This window comes from Heterocephalus glaber, unplaced genomic scaffold, assembly GCF_053883595.1.
Source record: "Heterocephalus glaber isolate CG9 unplaced genomic scaffold, H.glaber_assembly_v1.0 deba00000621, whole genome shotgun sequence".
Taxonomy (NCBI): domain Eukaryota; kingdom Metazoa; phylum Chordata; class Mammalia; order Rodentia; family Bathyergidae; genus Heterocephalus; species Heterocephalus glaber.
Window position 1 is genome coordinate 11606710 of NW_028258153.1, and position 22635 is coordinate 11629344.

General features: G+C 36.8%; 1 protein-coding gene across 8 annotated transcripts in view; it reads right to left on the minus strand.

Annotated features, from left to right (window-relative positions):
- The window catches only part of Spag16 (sperm associated antigen 16), a 773985-nt gene that overhangs the window by 539385 nt on the left and 211965 nt on the right, over positions 1-22635 (minus strand). Inside the window, exon 11 of one of the 8 annotated variants that reach the window (XM_087206160.1) lies at positions 11531-11664. The exons of 5 other annotated variants lie outside the window; for them this stretch is intronic. In XM_087206160.1, the coding sequence (XP_087062286.1) occupies position 11664 (1 nt within the window). In that variant the 3' untranslated portion in view covers positions 11531-11663. Of the gene's footprint in view, positions 1-11530; positions 11665-11698; positions 16938-20767; positions 22630-22635 lie in introns of those variants that run through there. 2 more of the 8 variants (XM_087206161.1, XM_087206156.1) reach the window with 2 other exon arrangements.

The following is a 22635-nucleotide window of genomic DNA, read 5'->3' on the forward strand; positions in this document are numbered from 1 at the left end:
GATAAACACCTACAAATAAAGCTCGTGCATAATAAAGTGGGTGGCCGCTTAACTTTTTGAGAAACTGCCAGTTTTCCATAAAGACTGTACTACCAAGGACATTTTATATTAAAGCTCCAAATATAAAAGCCACATGATTCCAAAATTATATATAAATAGTAGCTTATTATACATAAGTATGATGAAAAGACAATAGCAAAATATCAATAGTAATTTATTTAATTAATAGAATTATAAATATTTTCTCATATTTTCATAGTTTTCTAAAAGAAACAGAGGTAACATTTATATTTATTTATTTATTATTTATTTTTTATTTTTTTTGGTACCAGGGATCAAACTCGGGTCCTTCTGCTTGCGAGGCAGGCAGCAAAACCACTGAGCTAAATCCCCAGCCCAACATTTATATTTAGAGAAAAAATGATTTGGTCTTTCACTAAAAATATAGGTAAAATAAGCCCACATTACTTTTTAAATTTAAAAGACAAAAATTTTGCACAAATTAAAAAATATATATTATAATAAACTTCTTGTGCCATTTGGTATATTACATGCAAATTCCATAAGAGGACAGCAGCTACTCCAGTGCTTCCATAGTAGAACAGAACAAGGATTCTGCTGGAGCAAGTGTCTTGCAACTCAAGGAGGTGCTCACAAATTCTTTGTTAGTGAGGATAAATGTTTCTCCCTTTTAATCTGAAAACCATCAGCTTAACCCTAAGCACTCAATAAAAGTAATGTGTGGTACAGAATGCTAAGGTAAAGGTGAGAGGAGGTTTGAGCAATCTACATATTTTAAATAGTTGTATTCTATAATTTACTGGAAAAAATGAACACGTATTTTTATGTAAATCAATATTATTAAAATATAGAGCTGATCTTTAAATAAATTAACTATGAAAGAAGATAGAATAAATGTTGTATTATATGGTTTAAAATAAATTAAAATAGAAGTGAACTTTATTTTTTTGTCACCAAAGTACAAAAGAAAATAAAATTACAAATTCTTTTGAAATAATATTCAAGTATTAGAAATCCAGTTGAGCCAATATAACATGAAGTTTCCAGTCAATACACTGCATTTGTCTCAGTGTCAACTGCATTGAATCACCAATCTCTCCCAAAATCAAATTATTTTAAAAATAACAATATGTAAAAATTAAGATAAAGAAACAGTCCTTATACTTCAGGTCAAAATAATATATAAAAATAAATGTTTCCTAAAAATTATTTTGTCAAGTCAAAGAAAGTATTAAGACATACATTTATATTTTGAACATAATTTTACAAATAAATCAGATTCAGTGATGCAACAATATAATAAAGTATAAGATTTTATTTGTTCTCACATTTGAAGAGATCTTCATATATCTACTCTAAACTTCTTTTTTTTTTTTTTGGTACCAGGGATCAAACTCAGGTCCTTGCGCTTGTGGGGCAGGCAGGGGAACCACTGAGCTAAATCCCCAGCCCTCTACTCTAAACTTCTTATGTAATGCCCCTAACATTAATAATCAGAATTGAGGGAAAAAATTGTACAAACAGATATTGTTATTTTCTTAAAATCAAAAACAAAAACTGTGATGCTATTATTGCTTACTATTTAGCTAGTGTTCATATAAAAATTCAAAAATATAATTATGTACAGATAGCAGGTACAACATGAATAGTTCTCAAAAAAGGCACTGAGATGATTGACTGAGAAATTCCAAATGGTCTTATTGTGCCATATGTCCAACAATGATTATATTTCCATTATAAATGCCAATTATTCATATTATTTGGAAGACAAAAGTGGAAGAAATGCAGAGAAATACACAATCAAGAGAAGGACCTTTAGTGGATAAGTGATTTCAAAAATTTTAAGGAAAATGAAGACATATGTCTTCAACAGAAAAGTAGAGTCACAATTTCACCGCACAGAAAGGGTTTGGATCAGAGAAAGATGGTAGGACTCTACAGAAGCAATGGTCTTGGAACCTCCAAGTACTGTGCACAGCCCAGAAGGCTGAGGGTGGGTGGGAGAAAGGGATCGAGAAACTTTCTGTCCGGAAATAGCTGCATCAATCTGCTCTCCACACACTGCTTCTCTAGCCATTGTTCTTTCCTCAATTCATAACTGTAGAGTGCAAAAAACCTGGCACATTCTGACAAAGAGAATCACACACAAACATATCACACACACACACACACACACACACACACACACACGTCTTCTCTGGAGTTTAAAATTTCTCTATCCTGGCATTTGGGGGTTTCTTAGGATGTTTCCAAATTGAAGCCTGAACACTCTGCCCACCTATAAAAGGTGCTGAAAGTCCTAATATGAGAACTTTCTATACAGCTGGATAGACATCTCAAAGCACCTCGTAGGCAAATCAGCCCAAGTCCACATTGCTGAATATGAATAGATAATCAAAGTTCAGCAGCTATTCGAAAATGAACAACACAAAAGCTGAAAGCTTAAGGAAAAAAACCAAGATAATTCAAGAAGTAGGAAAAGATTATACATAATTTTAAAGACTCATAAGATTCAAGTAATGCTTTACTCATTAAACAAGACTAAGGTAAGAAAAAAAGAGAAAAAAGCACTAATAAAATATATAGTCATATAACAGACAAAAATTCAACCAGCCATTGGTAGTGAATGTCTGTAATCCCACTACTTGGGGGCAGGGGGTGTAAGGCAGGAGGATTGCCATGAGCTGGAGGCGATTCTGGGCTACATAGTGCGTTCATGGATAGCCTTACTATGTAGTGCGACTCTGTCTCAAATACCCTCCCAAAAAAGAAAAAGAGGAGCTGAAATGGCAGAAAAAGTGGTACATGAAAGAGTTTGATTTATAATGACCTTACATCAAGCTGCAAGGAATCATAGAGAACAGAAAAAATGAAAAGGAGAAAGTTATTGGATACCAGAAAAAATAGTGTCACTTGAAAAACTTGCAAGTGTTTGGACTATTGCCAAATTAGAAAATAGTTTACTGTTGAGGAGAAATAATAACCAGCCAAACTAAAAACAGGAACAGTTCAAAAGAGTAACTTCTGAAAAGCAGGTTGGCAGAATGACATTTGGATAGTTTCCCATCGTAAACCCTTCTGTTCTACTTGAATTTAAAAGCAGTGTATTAATTTTGAGGGGACAAATACATTTTTTAAAAGATTATATTAATCAGTGGTGTGCTGGACCTGGCTCATACAGCTGAAAAGAATCCACTGTTTACCTCTCTCCTGCTCCACCTTCAGTGACTTTAGATCAGTTAGCTGATGGAGGGATTAACACAGAAACAGCAAGCACTACAAATCAGAATATTTGGGGGTGGAAAGTGAAGGCTGAAGGAGAGTAGGGCTGGTTTACAAGTAGGCCAATATTTACTCTGAACTGGTCATACATTAAGAACAATATCCATGGTAATGGTATTTATAACATTAAAACAGTTTTAAGCCTCCTAACATTTAGAATAACAAGTCTATTTCAATCTTACTCCTCTAGAGTAGGGAATTGTTTTATTAATGTGTCAATAAAATGATTAAATCCTATATAAAATTATTATCAGACTGAATATTTGAGGTTTAATATAAATCTCTAAAACACATCCTCATTATTAGAATTTTATATGAAATAACATGTTGCACAAAGTTCTTGTCTATTAAGAAATTTTCCAAGTATCTAACATTTCACAATAGTAATTATACTTCTTTCATTTAGCTCCAAGAAAGGATTATAGGAAAGGTACCCAGTTTGCCCAGGCTGTAAAATTGGGAAATGAGGTTAAGTTTATGTAAAGTCTTTAGCAGGGTAATAAGAAATGACTTCTGAATTTATACATATAATTTCAGTGGAAATCTTCTGTAGTATTTCAAAAGAAATGAAAGCAATAAATTCTGTGATCAAAGTTAAGTTGTATGCAAATGTGAACGTATATATATTAATCCTTGCTACTTTTATGAAAACATTTTCTTTTTTTTTTCCTAGCCCTCCCCTCACGCCCTCCACCCTTCCCTATTTACAAAGACTTTATTTCCATTTTTTCCATTTCTCATCATTTTTCCTTTCCCTTCTTTCCTTTCCCCTGCCTCTCCCACCACCCCTACCCCTTTGGACCTTTTCTTCCTATTTTACATTATTGATTATTCATTCTAATGATTGGTACATTTTAGGTATACAATATAATGACATTCATCATTGGAAATTTGCACCTTTACATAGTCTCTCTTGGTTCTTATTTTTCACTCTTGCGCAGCCCTCCCTTCAACCCCTCCAGTCCTCCCTATTTACAAATATTTTGATCCTATTTTTCCATTTTCTCATATTAATCTCATTCCCTTCTATCCTTTCCCCTAGCCCTCCCACTTCCTTCCCCTTTGCCCCTTTCCTTCCTATTTCACATGACCTATTATACATTTAGTCCTTATTTACACTTTCAGTTTGTCACACCAGAGAAACTATTCGGTATTTATACATATGTGTCCTATTTATTTCACTTAAGAGTATTGCCTCAATGTGCATCCACTTAGCTATAAATGTCTCTAACTTCTCATTTCTTATGGCTGAATAGTACTCCATTTTATTTAAAAAACCACATTTTCTTTATCCAGTCTCCAGTTGATGGGCATTTGGGCTGTTTCCAAGTTTTAGCTATTACAAACTGTGCTGCTATGAACATGGGTGCACATATATCACTATGGTATGATTCTTTTAATTCTTTGGGGAAGATCCCCAGCAGTGGAATAGTGAGGTCAAATGGGACTTCCAGTCCTAGTTCTTTGAGGTATCTCCATACTGATTTCCACAGTGGTTGTACCAGTCTACACTCCCACCAGCAGTGGAGCAGGGTTTCTCTTTCCCCACAGCCCCACCAGCATTTGTTATTGGTTGATTTCACGATAGCAGCCATCCTTTCTGGAGTGAAGTGGAATCTCAGCATTGTTTTCATTTGCATCTCTCCAGTGACCAGTGAGGTTGAACATTTTTTCATGTATTTATTTGCTATTTCTACTTCTTTGCCTGGGAAATGTCTGTTCATTTCAGATGCCCATTTTTGGATTGGGTCTTTAAATTTTGGAGGTCTGATCTTTTTAAGTTCTTTATAGATTCGAGATAGTAGACCTTTGTCTGAGAAAGAGCAGGTGAAGATTTTTTTCCACATTGTGGGTTGTCTCTTCACACTGCTGGTGGTTTCTCTTGCTGTGCAGAAGCCTTTTAATAAGAAGAGATCCCACTTGTTGATTGTTTGTGCTAATTCACGGGCAACTGAGGTTTTGTTCATAAAATCTTTTCCTACACCGATGTCTTCAAGGGTTCTATCTAACCTCTGTTCCAAATGGTTCAGAATTTCTATTTTAATATTTAGATCTTTAATCCATTTTGATTTTAGTTTAGTGCATGGTGAGAGATACAGGTCTAGTTTTAATCTTTGGCAAGTTGAAGCCCAATTTTTCTAGCACCATTTATTAAAGAGGCTATCTTTCCTCCACTGAGGGTGTTTGGCTCCTTTATCAAAGATGAGACAGCTGAGTGTGTCTGGTGTTGTTTCTGCATCTTCTAATCTGTTCCACTGGTCCGCAGGTCTGTTTCTTTGACAGTACCATGCTGTTTTTATCACAGTAGCTTTGTAGTATAGTTTCAAGTTGAGGATTGTGATACCCTCTGCCATGTCTCTGTTACCTAGAATTGCTTTTGCTATTCTGGGTCTCTTCTTGTTCCAAATGAATTTTTGGATTGTTTTCTCAAGGTCCATGAGGTATGCTGCTGGGATCTCAATTGGAATTGCATTAAATCTATATAGCAGTTTTGCAAGTATGGCCATTTTCACTATATTAATCCTTCCTACCCAGGAGCAGGGGATGTCTGTCCATTTTCTGATATCATCTTCAATCTCTCTTTTCAGAGTGCCATAGTTTTCAGAGAAGAGGTCTTTGATTTCTTTCCTTAGGATGATTCCTAGGTATTTCAGTTTTTTGGATGCTATTGTGAAAGGAATTATTTGCCCTATTTCTCTCTCAGTGAGTCTGTCATTGGTGTAGAGGAAAGCTATTGATTTTTGTGTGTTGACCTTGTAACCAGCTACTTGACTGAATTTGGTTATTAAGTCTAGAAGACTGGTGGAGTTCTTGGGGTCTTCTATATAGAGTGTCATGTCATCTGCAAATAATGACAATTTGACTTCTTCATTTTCTATCTTTATTCCTTTTATTTCTTTCTCTTGTCTAATTGCTGTGGCTAATGTTTCCAGAACTATATTGAACAAGAGTGGTGATAGTGGACATCCTTGTCTTGTTCCTGATTTGAGTGTGAAGGATTTCAGTTTTTGACCATTTAGTATGATACTGGCTCTTGGTTTTTCATAGATGGCTTCTATCAGTTTGAGGTAGAGACCATCTATTCCAATTTTTTGTAGGGTTTTTATCATAAATGCATGTTGGATTTTGTCAAATGCTTTTTCTGCATCTATGGAGATAATCATATGGTTTTTGTCCCTGGCTCTATTGATACAGTGTATTACATTGATTGATTTTCGTATATTGAACCAACCCTGCATCCCTTGGATGAATCCCACTTGATCAGGGTGTATGATCTTCTTGATGATCTTCCACATTCTGTTTGCCATTATCTTATTAAGGATTTTTGCATCTATGTTCATTAGTGAGATTGGCCTATAGTTCTCTTTTTTGGTTGGGTCTTTCTCTGCTTTGGGGATGAAGGTGATGCTTGCTTCCAGGAACAAATTTGGGAGTATTGCTTCCCTTTCAATTTCATTGAAGAGTTTAAACAGTAGTGGCTGTGGTTCCTCTCTAAATGTCTTGTAGAATTCAGCAGTGAAGCCATCAGGGCCAGGGCTATTCTTAGTTGATAAGTTTTAATTATATCTTCAATTTCATTGGTTGATATTGGGTTGTTCAGAATTTTTAGGTCTTCTTCGTTCAACTTTGGTAATTCATATGTATCTAGGAATCTGTCCATTTCTTCTGTGTTGTCCATCTTATTGGCATATAGGTTCTGGAAGTAGGTATTGATGATCCTCTGGATTTCTGCTGGGTCTGTTGTAATTTCACCCTTTTCATTCCTCATTGCATGGATTTGGGCCTTTTCTTTCCTTTTTCTGACAAGGTTGGCTAAGGGTTTGTCAATTTTGTTGATTCTTTCGAAGAACCAACTCTTGGCTTCATTGATTTTTTGTATCGTTCTCTTAGTCTCCATTGCATTGATTTCTCCTCTGATCTTTATAATTTCCTCCCTTGTGTGGGCTTTGGGGTTGTCCTGCTCTTCTTTTTCTAGAAGCTTGAGGTTCAGCATCAGGTTGTTTAATTGGGTTCGTTCTGTTTTCCTAATACACATATTCACTGTTATGAATTTCCCTCATAAGACTGCTTTCATTGTGTCCCATAGATTCTATATGTTGTATTGTCATTGTCATTTACTTGAAGGAACTGTCTGATTTCTTCTTTAATTTCCTCTGTGACCCATTGGTTATTCAGAAGTGTGCTGTTCAATTTCCATGAGTTTATGAAATTTTTTGAGTTTCTTTTGCTGTGGATCTCCAATTTCATCACCCTATGGTCTGATAATATACAGGGGATAACTTCAATTCCTTTGCACTTACTTAAATATGTTCTGTGTGTGAGTATGTGGTCTATTTTAGAGAATGACCCATGTGCAGCTGAGAAGAATGTGTATTCTGATTTTGTGGGGTGGAACACTCTATAAACATCTGTTAAGTTCATTTGTTCAAGAGTTTGGTTGAGTTCTAGTATTTCATTACTTATTTTTAGTCTAGTTGATCTATCTATTTGACAGTGGGTTGTTGAGTTCCCCCACTACAATTGTATTAGTGCATATATGACTTTTCATGCCCATTAGTATTTGTTTTATATAGTTGGGTGCACTAGTGTTTGGTGTATAGATATTTATGATTGTCATCTCTTCCTCTTGGATTCTTCCTTTTACAAGGATGTAGTGTCCTTCTTCATCTCTCTTAATCAGTGTTGGTTTGAAATCTAGTTGATCTCCAAAGAGGATAGCTACTCCTGCTTTTTTTTGGGTTCCTGTCACATGCAGTATTGTTTTCCACCCTTTAACTTTCAGTCTATGAGTTTCCTTTTGAATTAAGTGTGTTTCTTATATGCAGCATATGGTTGGATTTTGCTTCTTGTCCCATTCTGCCAGTCTATTTCTTTTGATTGGTGAATTGAGACCATTAACCTTGATGGTTATAACTGAAACATATTGACTTCTCATTGCCATGACTTTTTCTTTTTGTTGGGTTCTCCCCCTTTACATTTAATTTCTTGTCCTGCCAGATGGGTTCATTCTGCTTTGCTTCCTGGGGTTGTGATCCTCAATGTCTGTTCCTAGGATATTGTGTAAAAGTCTTTGGAGTGCTGGTTTGGTATTCACGAAGTTCCTGAGGTGCTCTTTGTCATGAAAGTATCTCATTTCTTCATCCATTTTGAAAGATAGTTTTGCAAGGTACATCAATCTGGGTTGGAGGCTGTTTTCTTTTAGGGCTTGGAATATGTCACTCCAAGCTCTTCTTGCCTTGATGGTTTGTGTTGAGAAGTCTGCTGTGATTCTGATGGGCTTTCCTTTGCATGTAATTTGTTTCTTTTCTCTCACTGCTTGTAGAACTTTGTTCTTCTGTTGTGTTTCTGGAATCTTAACAATTATATGCCTATGTGTAGTTTTTTTGTTTTTTTTTTTTTTGATCAAGGCTATTTGGAGTCCTATATGGCTCACTTATATGTATGTCAAGCTCTTTTCCCATGCTTGGGAAGTTTTCTGCCATTATTTCTGTGAGGACATTTTTTATGTCATCTCCACTCTCTCCTGTTTCTTCATTGAGCCCAATCAGTCTTATGTTATTTTCCTTTGCCTCATCTAGCAGCTGCTGGATTGATTTCTCATGTTCCCTTATAATTTTGAAGCAATTTTTCTTTTCCTGTTCACTAATTGCAATCTTATCTTCTATATCTGAAATTCTGACCTCACATTGGCTCATTCTGCTGTGTAGACTTTCAATGGAGATTTTCATCTCCTGGAAATCTATTTGCATCTATTTTATGGATTCCATTTGTTTCCTATGTTGGGATTCCATCATGTTCCTGAGCTCCTCTCTAGATGTATTAAACATGTCTTGCAGTAGGGGCACAATTTCTCCTGTTATCTGAGAAATGATTTCTGATTTCATTTTTTCCAGATCCCCTTTTGTTGCCAGTTCAGTGGGTCCAGGTGGTTGAGTTTCAGAATTTCATCTCATTTCCCTTTGGGGTTGCTGTAGGTGATCTGGAAGTCTGGTTTTGAGACTTATTTACATGTTTTCTCATTTCCACTGGGGCGGGGGGCTGTTAGCTCCTGCATGGATTACCTCCTCTGAGCTGGGAGAGGTGGGACAGGGGCCGGGAGCAGCGGTAGGGATGGTGGCCCAAAAGCCCTTTCCTGTGGGCTGGGAGCAGCGGGAGGGATGGTGGCCGGGAAGCCCCTTCCTCTGGACCAGGAGCAGTGAGATGGCGGCTCAGAAGCCCCTCCCTCTGGGCCAGGAACAGCGGGACAGAAGGTGGCCCAAAAGCCCTTTCCTCTGGGCTGGGAGCAGTGGGTGGGATGGTGACTGGGAAGCCCCTTCCTCTGGACCAGGAGCAGTGGGATGGTGGCTCAGAAGCCCATACCTCTGGGCCGGGAGCCCCAGGACTCAGTACCGTGGTCTGGTGGTCTGGTGTCCTCTGTGTCTTTGTAGTGTGGAACCAGGTGGCTGGCTGTCTGCAGCAGCGTGATTCGGTGTCTTCTGCATGACTCGGGACCTCGGTAGGGCGTGCACATACCTGCCTGTCTGCAGCAGGCTGATTCGCGGTGTTCCGCGCAACTGGGGACCTCGGTAGGACATGGGCAGACCTGCCTGTCTCGATAAACAATAACTTTTGAGGGCCGGGGATTTAGCTCAGTGGTTTCCATGAAAACATTTTCTATTTCACAAATTAAATGACACAAGTATATTTCAGTAGATTTATAAATATTATTATCTTAGAAATAAATCCTATTTTTCTCTAAACTATCAACATAATATTGGAGCTTTACACTCACAGATTATGTTGAGTACCTGTTGGGCATAGAAGTGATTGCGATGGTCAGATTACTGAAAACTTAGATTTATGGGCAGGAGGTAGAGCTCAGTAGATGAGTGCTTGCCTAGTACACACGTGACCCTGGGTTTGACCTCCTACCACACACACACACACACACACACACACAAACCAAAAACCCACTTGGGTTTGTTAAAACTTGGAATCCTACATAGTCTGCATTTCTGCTATCTTTTTAAAATCAGGTCTGTCAATATCCATCTTGTTTGAAATTTATATCATGACTTTTACCTTCTCTCACTTGTCTAATCAGCTTCTTTACTTTTTTACATTTTCACTGTTTTTTTTTTCAAACCTCTCATCCATATCCTTGAAGTCATTTCAAAGGAGCTTTTAATATTTGTGTATATGACTTTCATTTCTACTCTGAGTTTGCCCAGTCTGGGCTTGAATTTGTGTTCCTCCTGCATTAGGCTCCCAGGGTGCTGGGATTACAGGTGTATACCACTGAGTTTATTTTTGAAACTTTTACATGCTACAAGGAATGGATAGAAAAGTGTGCTCTTAGTACCCTTTCTTCTGAAATGTGTTGCATTTTCAGTATATTATTTCCTATATCTCCTGAGCTATTTTTAAAAGTACTTTGGGTGTCATTTTTTATTTAGAATAGAAAATCCAATGAAAACCTTCACTCTGCCATATTTGATTTCAATTTTACTGTTACAAATATTTACAATTTTAGGAACTAATATATTTTAGCAGAGAGTAAAAGGCAGAAATTGTTGCTGACCAGAAATTGTAATTTCTGAACTTATTATGAGAAGTTTGAATTCACATGCTTAATTCTTTTCCTTGAATCTCAATTAAAATGACATCAGGAATAAATAAAACTATCAAAAGGTCAAAGAAAATATAGAAGAGCAATAGAAGTAGAGACAAAAAAAATGAAAATTTTGAAATTGCAAAGTGTGTAAATATTAACTCAGTTAATAGTAAATATTAACTGAGAAGCCTAAAGCCAAACACCTCTTAAGAGTGGCAAGCATAAGAAACAAACTATTTCTTTCATCTAGAACTCTGGAAAATATGAGGATTTTGAGGCACTGAGTAAAGCTAAAAAGAGGCAGAGTGGTTGAAACCTTACATCAACAACAGTTGAACTCCCTGATGTTCTTCCAGAAACTGTGCAACCTTCATGGCAGAAAGCAGATTTATCCTCTGGAGCTACAAAGGCATGATACATAAGGACCCTCAGCTCACGGAGGGGAATGGTGAGAGTCCACACCAATACCAGAGGGATTCACTGACATTAAATTCTGAATAATGAGATACTTTCATTGTATGCTCTCCAACCAGGTCCTTGGATGCTTCTCTGGGAAGCATAAACCAGCCAAGAGAAAACCCCTGTAGGCACCAACATGATTAGGTTTCCAACCCTTTTGATGAGTGATGAGGTCTTACTTCTTCTCTTGTTCTTCTTCCTCTTCCTATTCATGTCCACTTCTCTTTTTCCTCCTTCTCATCCTCCTTATCCTCCTTCTTCTTCAAACTGGGTAATGAACCCAGGGCCTTTGTACTAATTTGCCCGGTCTTCAAGATGAAAGAAAACCCATCAGACCAAAAGAAATTTGGCACAGCAAAATGTTTCAAAATAAATTTTAATAGGTTTGTAGAATTAAATAAAGGGGAAAACTACAAAAATCAATGCCAGAAAAAAAGTTGCATGAAAAAACAAATTACTTGATTCCACAGTCATATTTTATAAATAATGAATATCGAATTAATGATAAATTATGATGTAAACTGGAAGGCTGGAGGGAAAGAATGTGTGTAGGTGGGTGGGCAGGTAGAGGGAAAAAATACATGATAATTTAAGCAAGATGGTTTTCTATCTTAATATATCTGTATTAGAATTAAAATACAAAGTTTAAACTAAAGAAATCAATTTTAAAAGGTTATTTAGAAATATAGAGTTAAACAATAAGGGGATGGGTAAAAGTGCTTAATTTCAGAGACTTAAGAAAGGAGGTTAGGAGCAAGGCAATACTATTTTATTTGTTTTGCAATTCTAGCACTCTTTTTAAAAATGTGTAACAAGCAAAAAAATCAAGACAATGTATGTTTCAATATAGATAGATATATAGCTAGACAGATTTAAGAAAACAATTTAGAGCCCAGGAATGAGAAAAAGTGATATAGAAAATAAGATATGTAAATATAATAACATTATCAAATTCACTGATAATTTATATACCAAGGTATTTTCACCAAATTGACAGTCATTCTTTGAGTCTCCCTTATCATAACCTTGAAAAAATTTATCTGGTCCCTCATATATACACGAATACACAGTTTAACCCTAGCGATATAATCGCCATAAATCCAAAGGTGTGCCACTCAGACCCTCATTTTAAGGAGAGGATAGCTGCCCAGGGCCGGGGAGTGCAAATGGCAGATGATGTCTAGATATCAACTTCTTCAGGGTCTGTGTCAGCTACAAAAGGCCAGCATGTCAGAGGCCATAGCCCTCCAGAGAGCTAGACTTTAAAGAACAGACCATTTCAGTCAGATGTAGGTGATATCATGTGGATTTGGCTGAGGCTTTGTCAACTTTTCCTTCTGCCCACATTTTTACAGCTATTGATAGGACTTAAGTATGTGTGGCCTAAAGCAAATATACTTTTGTTAGGCTCCTGTCTACATGAACAACTTACATTTAAAAATAGTGTCTGATGTGATTAAAGTGATTTATCAGTAAGACTTTAGAGTAAGGAAGTATCTATATATTTGCTTATGAACCATTAGTTGTAACTCTTCCAAATTAGCCCTGGGATCATCTTTTGGTTCTCTACATTCAAGGTGCATTCCTGGACAATTTCTTTTATACAACCACAGGAAAAGCCATATTCCTATTATTCGATGTGACCGTTAATCCTGATATATCAAATTCAGTAGATTAAGAAATGCCCATGAGATTAGTAGAGGACACTCCTGGGTGTGTGTTTGTGTGTGTGTGTGTGTGAGTGTGTGTGTGATGGAGGGATGACCTTGGATACTATATATGGATACCTCTCCCATTCCTCTCAGGCACTGTTCCCCTGCTCTGCTCCTGGTCCCAAAGAACTGAGCAGCTTTGTTCCATCACATCCTTCCACCAAAGACAGTGGCAGAAAAGCTAATACAGAAAATTGAGGTCAATGCTAAGACTCTACCTGTCATGGTCATTTAGAGGCCTTTTAAAAGAGATGCATCTGGAAAAGTGTAGAGAAGGGGACTGGAAAGGGCTGAGAATGAGAATGCAGGATCTGAAGGGTGAGATTCAGGTCAGGACTCAGAAGACCAGAATGTTGATAGAAATGCAGACAGTAAAGTCCAGGATTAGGGAGTTTCAGGTGGGAGGGACTCTATTGGCAAGTAGACTAGAGGCCAAGTGTGTTGCATTTTCTGGCAGAAAATTTGTCTACTCTTTAACCATGTCCTGAGATTTTGCAAGTGACTGAGATTAAGTGTGGTGAAATTACAAAGCAGTCCAACAGTCAGGCATGGATACTTAGCTGAGTTTAGCCAGATTTCTAGTGATACGTGGAAGAAAAAAGCAGAACAAAAATATTTGAAACATTTAAATTTTGGCCTAGAAAGAAGCATGTGTAAAGTTGAAGTCAAAGAAGGTAAGGTGAAATGACGGTATCTCAGGAATCAGCAAGACCTGACCACCCACTGCAGATTCAAGGATGCAAATCTGAAAACCTTTCATTTAAGAAGGAAGTTCATGGGATGCCTCCTAGAGAAGGGCCTCATAGGGAATTTTCTCTCTGTGCTTCATTTCACTGTGGTTAGCCATCCAAGCACTCAGAAGCTGCTATACCCACAGTCCAAGAGAGCCAGGCTACTGCTCCAGCTGGCAGCCAACTTTGGTGTCATCCACATGGTACTGGTTTTACCAGCATGCAAAATGCAAGAATTGTGGTGCAAGAAGGCTTCCACCCAAATTTCAAAGGCCATGCAAGGAGCCCCTGACAAGGCAGTGCCTGAAAAGGTGGGAATGAAGTGCAGGTGCAGTGGAGACTCCAGGAAGTTGTAGACAAAAATGTAAAATGTCTGCCAAGGAAAGCTGCAGCCTGAGAGTGGAGCAAGCCCAATAGGGAGCCTATGTGGGCTGCAACAAGCAAGGACATAGGGGTAGGGCAGCCTAAGCCCCGTACAGTTTATTATTTGTGGATTTTCCAAGACTTACTGCACATTTGTAAAATATTGTTATAATTTGGACCAAAACTGTCCTGTAAAGGCTCATGTGTGCAGAGGTGGGGTTTTTGGAATGAATTAAATTATGGAGCACTAATTTCATCAATGGATAACTTCACTGATAAGTTAACAGCTCAATGGTCATATTGAGTGGTAAAGCCTATTTGGATGAGGAAGGTAACTGGCAGCATGGCTTCTAAGGGTATATCCTATACCTAGGCCCTGTCATTCTGCTTCCTGGTTGTTATGAGGCAAAGAGCCTTTCCCTGCCATGCTCTTCAGCCATGATGTTTCTACTTTGGAGGCATCTGACTATTAACAGAAATTTCTGAAATGCTGAACTAAAATAAGCCTTTTTATGCTTTAAGTTTGAATGTCAGATATTTTATTTCAAGCCACAAAAAGCCAACTAACATATATATGACCTCTTTCAATGCTGACTTTGGCCTTCTACACACTACCACTAGCCCACATGATAGTTGAGGAGCCAATAAACTATTTCATTCAGCAAGAAATGTCTTTTTTTTATTCATTAAGTTTGTTGATACATTTTCGGTACACAATATGATGCCATTCATCATCCAGAATGTGTACCTTTAAGGACGTATCTTAGTTCTTATTTTCCCCCCATTCCTCTGCCCTCCCTTCAACCCCTCCATCCCTCCCTATTTACAAGGACTTTGTTTTCATTTTTTCCTTTTCTCATATTTTTTTCCTTTCCCTTCTTCCCTTTCCCCTACTCCTCCCACTTCCCCTTTCCCTTCCCCTTTGGACCTTTTCTTCCTATTTCACATTATTAGCTATTATATATTTTGAACCTCATTTACACTTTCAGTTTCTCACACCAGAGAAACTATTTTGTATTTACACATGTCCTATTTATTTCACTTAAGAGTATGGACTCAATGTGCATCCATTTAGCTATAAATGTCTCTGGTTTCTCATTCTTTATGACTGAGATATACTCCATTTTATATAAAAAAAAATCTTTATCAACTCATCCATTTATGGGCATTTGGGCTGTTTCCAAGATTTAGCTATTACAAACCATGCCGCAATAAATATGGGTGCACATATATTGCTGTGGTATGATTCTTTTAATTATTTTAGGAAGATACCCAGCAGGGGAATAGCTGGGTCAAATAGGAACTCTAATCCTAGTTTTCTGAGGTATCTCCATACTGATTTCCACAGTGGTTGCATCAGACTACACTCCCACCAACAGGGGAGAAGGGTTCCTTTTTTCCCGCAACCCCATCAGCATTTGTTACTGGTTAATTTCTTGATAGCACCCATTCTTTCTGAGGTGAGGTGGAATCTCAGTGTTATTTTCATTTGTATCTCTCAGATGACCAGTGATATTGAACATTTTTTCATGGTGTTTATTTGCTGTTTCTACTTCTTTGTATGAAAAAAGTCTGTTCATTTCAGATGTCCATTTTTGGATTGGATCTTTAAATTTAGGGGGTCTGATTTTTTAAGTTCTTTATATATTCTAGATAGTAGACCTTTGTCTCAGGAACAGCTGATAAAAAAATTTTCCCACATTGTAGGTTGTCTCTTAGCTCTGTTGGTGGTTTCTCTTGCTGCATAGAAGCCTTTTTTTTTTTTTTTTTTTTTGGTACTGGGGATGGAACTCGGGTCCTTGCACTTGCACAACAGGTGGGGAAACCACTGAGCTAAATCGCTGGCCCTTTTAGAAGCTTTTTAATAAGATAAGATCCCAGTTGTTGATTCTTTGTGCTAGTTCACATGTGGTTGAGGTTTTGTTCATGAAGTCTTTTCCTACACCAATGTCTTCAAAAGTTCTACCTAAGCTCTCTTCCAGCAGGTTTAGTTTTTCTGTTTTAATATTTAGATCTTTGACCCATTTTGATTTTAGTTTAGTGCATGGTGAGAGATACAGGTCAAGTTTTAATCTTTGGCAAGTTGAAACCCAATTTTTCCAGTACCATTTATTAAAGTGGCTATCTTTCCTCCAGTGAGGGTGTTTGGCTCCTTTGTCAAAGATGAGGTGGCTGAGTGTGTCTGGAGTTGTTTCTTCATCTTCTGATCTTTTCTACTGATCCTTGGGTGTTTCTTTGCCAGTGCCATGCTGTTTTTATCATAGTAGCTTTGTAATACCCCCTACCCCCTACCTTGTAGATACCCCCTACCTTGTCTTTGTTATCTAGAATTGCTTTTGCTATTCTAGGTCTCTTCTTGTTCCAAATGAATTTTTGGATTGTTTTCTCAAGTTCTGTGGAGCATGCTATCCAAATTTCAATTGGGATTGCATTGAATCTAGGGAATGTATAGCCATTTTCACTATATGGTTCTACCTACCCAGAAGCAAGTGATGTCTTTCCATTTTCTGATATTCTCTTCGATCTCTTTTCTCAGAGTGCTATAGTTTTCAGAGTAGAAGTCTTTGGTTTCTTTCATTAGGCTGATTCCTAGGTATTTCATTTTTTGGATGCTACTGTGAAATGAGTTATTTCTCCAGTTCCTCTCATGAGTCTGTTGTTCCTATTGATATTATGTGCTGATCTTGTATCCAGCTACTCTACTGAATTTGCTTATTAAGTCTTGAAGACTTTTGGTGGAGTTCTTGGGGTCTTCTATATAGAGTATCATGTCATCTGCAAAAAATGACAATTTAACTTCTTCATTTCCTATATTCCTTTTATTTCTTTCTCTTGTCTAATTGCTACGGCTAAAGAAATGTCTTTCTAATCATGCATGACTTAAGATTGGCTGGCCCACAACCTCATGATTTGGATCTCAGAAAGGCCATCAAGTGAAAATGCCATGGGCATTGTAGAACAAAAGACTCAAAAGCCCTCAAAGGACATAGGGTCTGTCACCTTGGTAAAGTACCTGAAATATGCTAGCAAGCCTGAGGAAGAGGTAGAGTCCTTGAGCATTATAGTAGACAAATGGGAGTTTACACATAGATAGGATGGAGCCCACACCCAGATTCTGGAGTCATCCACTATCTAAAGTGACTGAAAAGGTCACTCAAAATTAGCAAATCACAGGCTTGGGATTTAGCTGAGTGGTTCTGCCACCTGCCCCGTAAGCACAAGGACCCAAGTTTGATCCCCAGTGCCAAAAAAAAAAAAAAAAATAGCAAATCAGCACACTTCCAGCAGCCCAATCCTGCAAGATCCTGTGGAAGGATTATACCAGTAAGCAGGAACAATCCATTGATCAGGCACCTTCTTGGAGCCAGGGTCCCAATATTCAGTTTATGAAAGATGACAGAGGCAAAAGTCCAGGAGCTCCTTGGGATATTTGTTTGACTCTATATACAGGACAAAGGATCATAAAGAATAGTGGGAATGGGGCATCCTGTCAAGAATAATATCTGACTCGCCTGCTGCACAAGCGCAAGGACCCGAGTTCAATCCCCGGTACCAAAAGAAGAAAGATACAAAAGAATAATACCTGACAGATGACAATGCCAGCCTCAGACATTCCCATATATCAAAGGAGGATTAAAAATGGCAAGAAAGCTATTCAAAATGATTGTACTCTCTGAGGCTTAAGGCAAGAGAAGATCATCCCAAGTCTAAAGGTTATATTGGATGTTGATCCTTAATAAACACAGTTGAAACCCATCTGAGAGACCTATTCAAGAGCATCCTGTGAGACAATAATTAATTTGGGAGTTATATAAGTAAATTAATAAGAATCAACACAATATTAATTTCTGAAGGCTGGTGTAACCAATTACCACAACTGAGTGAAGTCTGAAATTAATGGGTGAGCAGCATGAGTATCTTCTGAAAGCTATGAAGGACAAACCATCCAATAACTGTCTTCTAATTTCTGGTGGCTACAGATAGTCCTGGTTATTCCTTGGCTTGTGATAACACAACTGCAATCTCTGCCTTCATTAACAAATAGCATTCTCCACAGTGTGTATATGTCTGTGTTTGTGTCTCTTCTCTTCATATAAAAACATCTGTCATTTCAGATTGGGGGCCATACTAGTGCAGCATAACCTTAACTTGATTGTACCTGCAAAAACTTTATTTCCTAAAATGATCATATTTACAGGGCTTAATATCTTTTGGAGGACACAATTCAACCAAAAAAATATTATATTACAAAAACTCATTTGCTTTTATTTTCTTGTGTGGTTGTTACAGGAGGATTAAAGACTAAGACATTCTGCATTAGTGAAGAGGAATTGTTCCTAGGAGTAAGTGTTAAAATCTTAAGCAGAGTTTATTTATAGCTCAAGAAGAAAACTTTGTCAATAAGAAAATGTAAAGAGCTGAGTTGGCAAAAAATTATAGGCTGTATTTTCAACCTTTCAGGAATGTTTCTAAACAAATTCATTAATATGAAGAGTAACTACAATGAGGCTTTTTATGATTTTTTTCATTTAGTGGGAAAAGTAACCAAATATTTTTAAATGGATTTCCCTTTTCACCTAATAGATCAATTTCTCAACACCATGTTCAAAGTTTACCTACAACAGGTAGATTTTTTTCTTTTCTTTCAGACATTTACTCTACTTCATAGTTGGATTTAGGCTGTCAATGTGTGGTTATCATGTTCTTCTTTATAAATATGTCTCAAAACAGGGATTGTCTTTATTTCTGTAATTTTCCCTGACACATATTTATAGCTAAATCAATATTCTAACTGAATGAAAAAATGTATAGTCTATGATTGAAAGATCTATAACTGGCTATAAATCAACATTTATCTCTGAGTCATTCCTTACAAAGAATTCAAAGAAATGCAAATCATTCTCTTTAAAAGTGAAATGTCTGTAAAATTACTTCTATTTTTAAAACAATGAAATGTTACAAAAGAACTTATGCTTCATTTTGTTATCAGGTTAGTAATGTGGGGGCACCTATTAAAGGAAAAATGATTGGACTTCAGTGGTGAATTTTTTATTATATCATTTCTTAGACACAAAGAGCTAGATATAAACTTCCATAGTTGGTGTGAATTTGAGAGTAGAATTTCACGGATGCCAGAAATTTAACTTGTCTTTCTTTTTTAACTAAATTTTTTGAGCATAATTTCTTATGGTTTCTCATTTCGTGTCAACTCTGGAGGTAGGATAATCAGAGCCTATTTTGCGGCTTTACAGGCACAACTGAAAGAATTCACTAATAGTTACTAAGTAAGTCTCTTCAGAAAACTCTGGTTCCTGTCCTTCTGGCCTCTTTTAGTTCAGTATATCTCTTCCTGCTACCATTTTTTTCTTTGCATTATTAAAAACATGGAATCATTTGGCTTAGAGTCATACTGGCAAACTGCAACTCTGTGCTACTCTCTTCCTGGATGAACAATACCACAATTTCTACTGTGAGGTCTTGTCACGTGTATGGCTATGCAACATAGGAAACAGAGGACAAGTTTCTTATGTTCCTGGATCTCTCAAAATTATCTGGAAGTAAAGTGTTGAGCAGTTCTTAATTTAGGCTTGTTCTGGCACATTTTAGCTATGTCATATAATTTTCTGCTCCTTTAATGATTTTTCAAACAAAAAAGTAAAAAAGATAACTTCCTTGCCCACATAATTGCTCTACTTTTTCCTGTCACTTAATGACAGTGCAGATACTAATACTTCACTAGATAAAAGTACAGAACCAAACTGCTTCAACTAAGATCAATGTAATGGGAAAAAACAAGTAACAAGGTTGTAAAAGTCAGTTAATATTTCTATTTCTGATTTGTATACCCTATGCTTATGTCAGAAAACACAGCAGATAAAAGCAGGATCAGAAAACACCTCAACTGAAAGCAGTAGAACAAGATCCTGGGGAAGGAGTACAGACCAGAGTACAGAGGAATTTGGTTTTCATCCTTACTTAGCAGAAGTCATCATTTGAGGTGTAAGCTGGATGTTAGATGGGTTTTCCTGGTCTAAAAGGAGAGTTGACAACATTAGAGGATAAATTGGAGTTAGGCATTATCAGTAAGGGCTTTTGAGGCCAAGTAAGTCATCAGGAGTTACCAAACTGAGTAATTTTTCCATTGAATCAGAAAGCAGGGTTTTTAAAATTATAAACTACTTAATAGTTTAAATATTTATTTAGTTCATTTCATAATTACATGTAAGTTACTTTTTGGAAAATAAGTCACATATTATTTGATATGTTATTTTTAATTTTAAAAAATCAATCTACTTCTAGCTAATAAAATCCAGATGATTATTAAGAGGATTTCAAGACACTTGATGCTGATAAGTGAACTATTATAATTCATCACATTAAAACAGCTTTAGCAAAACATCTGTGACTAATCTAGAAAAATGTGTAGATTACTTATATTATCAAAATGATTATATCCATCACAGTAAAATAACTTAATGGGATTCCATTTTAGGAATGCATAATAATTAATTATCTAGGTTATTATAGCAATTAGCATAGATTTATATCTTCACTATCATAAATAAATTCAATGTTATAAATTATTTTTATTTTAAGTCTATGAGATTTGCAAAGTTAAAAATTATAATATACTGCTATTGTGCTATATTTCTAATGGTAATTTTAATGAAGTAAACTATACTTTCAATGAAGTAAACTATAGTTATAACTATTTATATTATCTTTATAGTTCCATGCTTCTTGTTTTGGGCCTCACTGAGAATGAGATATTTACTTAGGAAATAAAGCCAACCGGACATAGCACAGCATTATGAATGAATACCAGGGGCTCATTCACTTAGCCCCCATGCATGCCACAACAAACCAGAATGTGAGAAATGATCTTGTGATTCCTTTTAGATGACATACCAAGGACCATTCACTTCCCAAATCAGAATCTTTATAATGTTATAGGCTAGTCTATCATTTGAAACTCTCTTTCATTTTGCTTTTTGATACCATTATGCCCAGACTCTCACACTCACACCATGTTAACTCTCTGATATATCTCCACTGTTCCTTCCTTCCATAGAGATGCCCTAATTTTGGCCAGGTGTTCAATGCTTCTCCATATAGCAATTTTCTTTTAGACTATATATATAAGAAAAGACAGTCTATAACTGGGAGAGTGAGTCTCTTCCTCCTTCCCACTGAACATAACATTCTCTGCTGCAGACACTTCATATTCACAAAGGGAACTGAGTAGGAAGATGGTGCAAGCAATTGTGTTATGTGATTACTAACCTTAGCACACACTGCCCAGTCCTCCTTACAGCTATTGCTCAATAGTGTGAGACTAAGCTCTGATAGTATACAATACTGTGAAGACTAGCCAGAATGCTCCCAGAGCAATAGTCCACTCTCTCTTTTCCTTTCTCATAAGTTTGAAGGTCATGTGTTGAAGATGCCAGTATTACAAAAAAGAAATATCCCAAATCCATAAGATTCCTTTGATGGCTACTTAAAGAGGTCTCAGAAAAGCTATCCACATAGGAAAATTTCCACTGCCTAAGTTTGTATGGAAAATTAACTTTTATTGTATAAGTCCCTGAACCTTGAATTGGCTAATGACATGTACAGGAATGAAATATGTGAGTCCGAGATACAAAAAAAAACTTCTGGAAGGGTTGTAGGTACCCATCTTTAAAGTAATAGATGGACTGAAAGTACAGAATGAATCATCAACAGTATGTGACCTTGTTAGTTTTGGCATGAGTTTTTGCAAATACAGCCTGTAGATCAGCATAGAGAATGTGTGTGCTAGGTTCCTTACAAAAGAGCAAATTTTTACAAATTCCTTGTGAAGGACAAAAAGACAAGCAACTAGGTAACAAAGCTTACCAAGAAAAGATAAAATAAAAGATAAAATAAAATATATGATAGTGGAGAAGAGGGTCACAGAATAAATAGCATTAAACCAAGGATATTCAAAAGAGTCACCTGACAGGGGTTCATCTAGACTCATTTAATAACCTCAGCAGATTCCTGGAGCACTCTGAGATCCCTAGAGAACTACTCTCTCTAAAAATATTAATACTGTGGAAGAAAAGAAATCTGAGATAAGGAGGACCATTAACTGCAGGTTGAGGCTTTTCAAGTCTTGATGGGAAGTGCAGAGGTAGTTACAAAGACTACATTTGAGCATTGATAGTCTCTTTAAAAGCAGTGGATATTTGAAACTTTCAAGCCTTAAAAACCATAGGAAGTCCCTGGAAGGAGTGCCCCCTGTTCTATTTGGCAGGAGAGGATGATGAGGCATACTTACTTCTGAAAAATGCTGATAGTGTTCGGTAAAGCTACTGTGGACCAAACATCACTGGGTCCTTCCCCCTTGGTATATGCAGTTATACCATATCCCTCCTGTACAAAGGTATAATGAAAGCTCAATCTCCTTCCATCAGAGTTGCCAGGACTAAAATGTCAGTTCCTACAG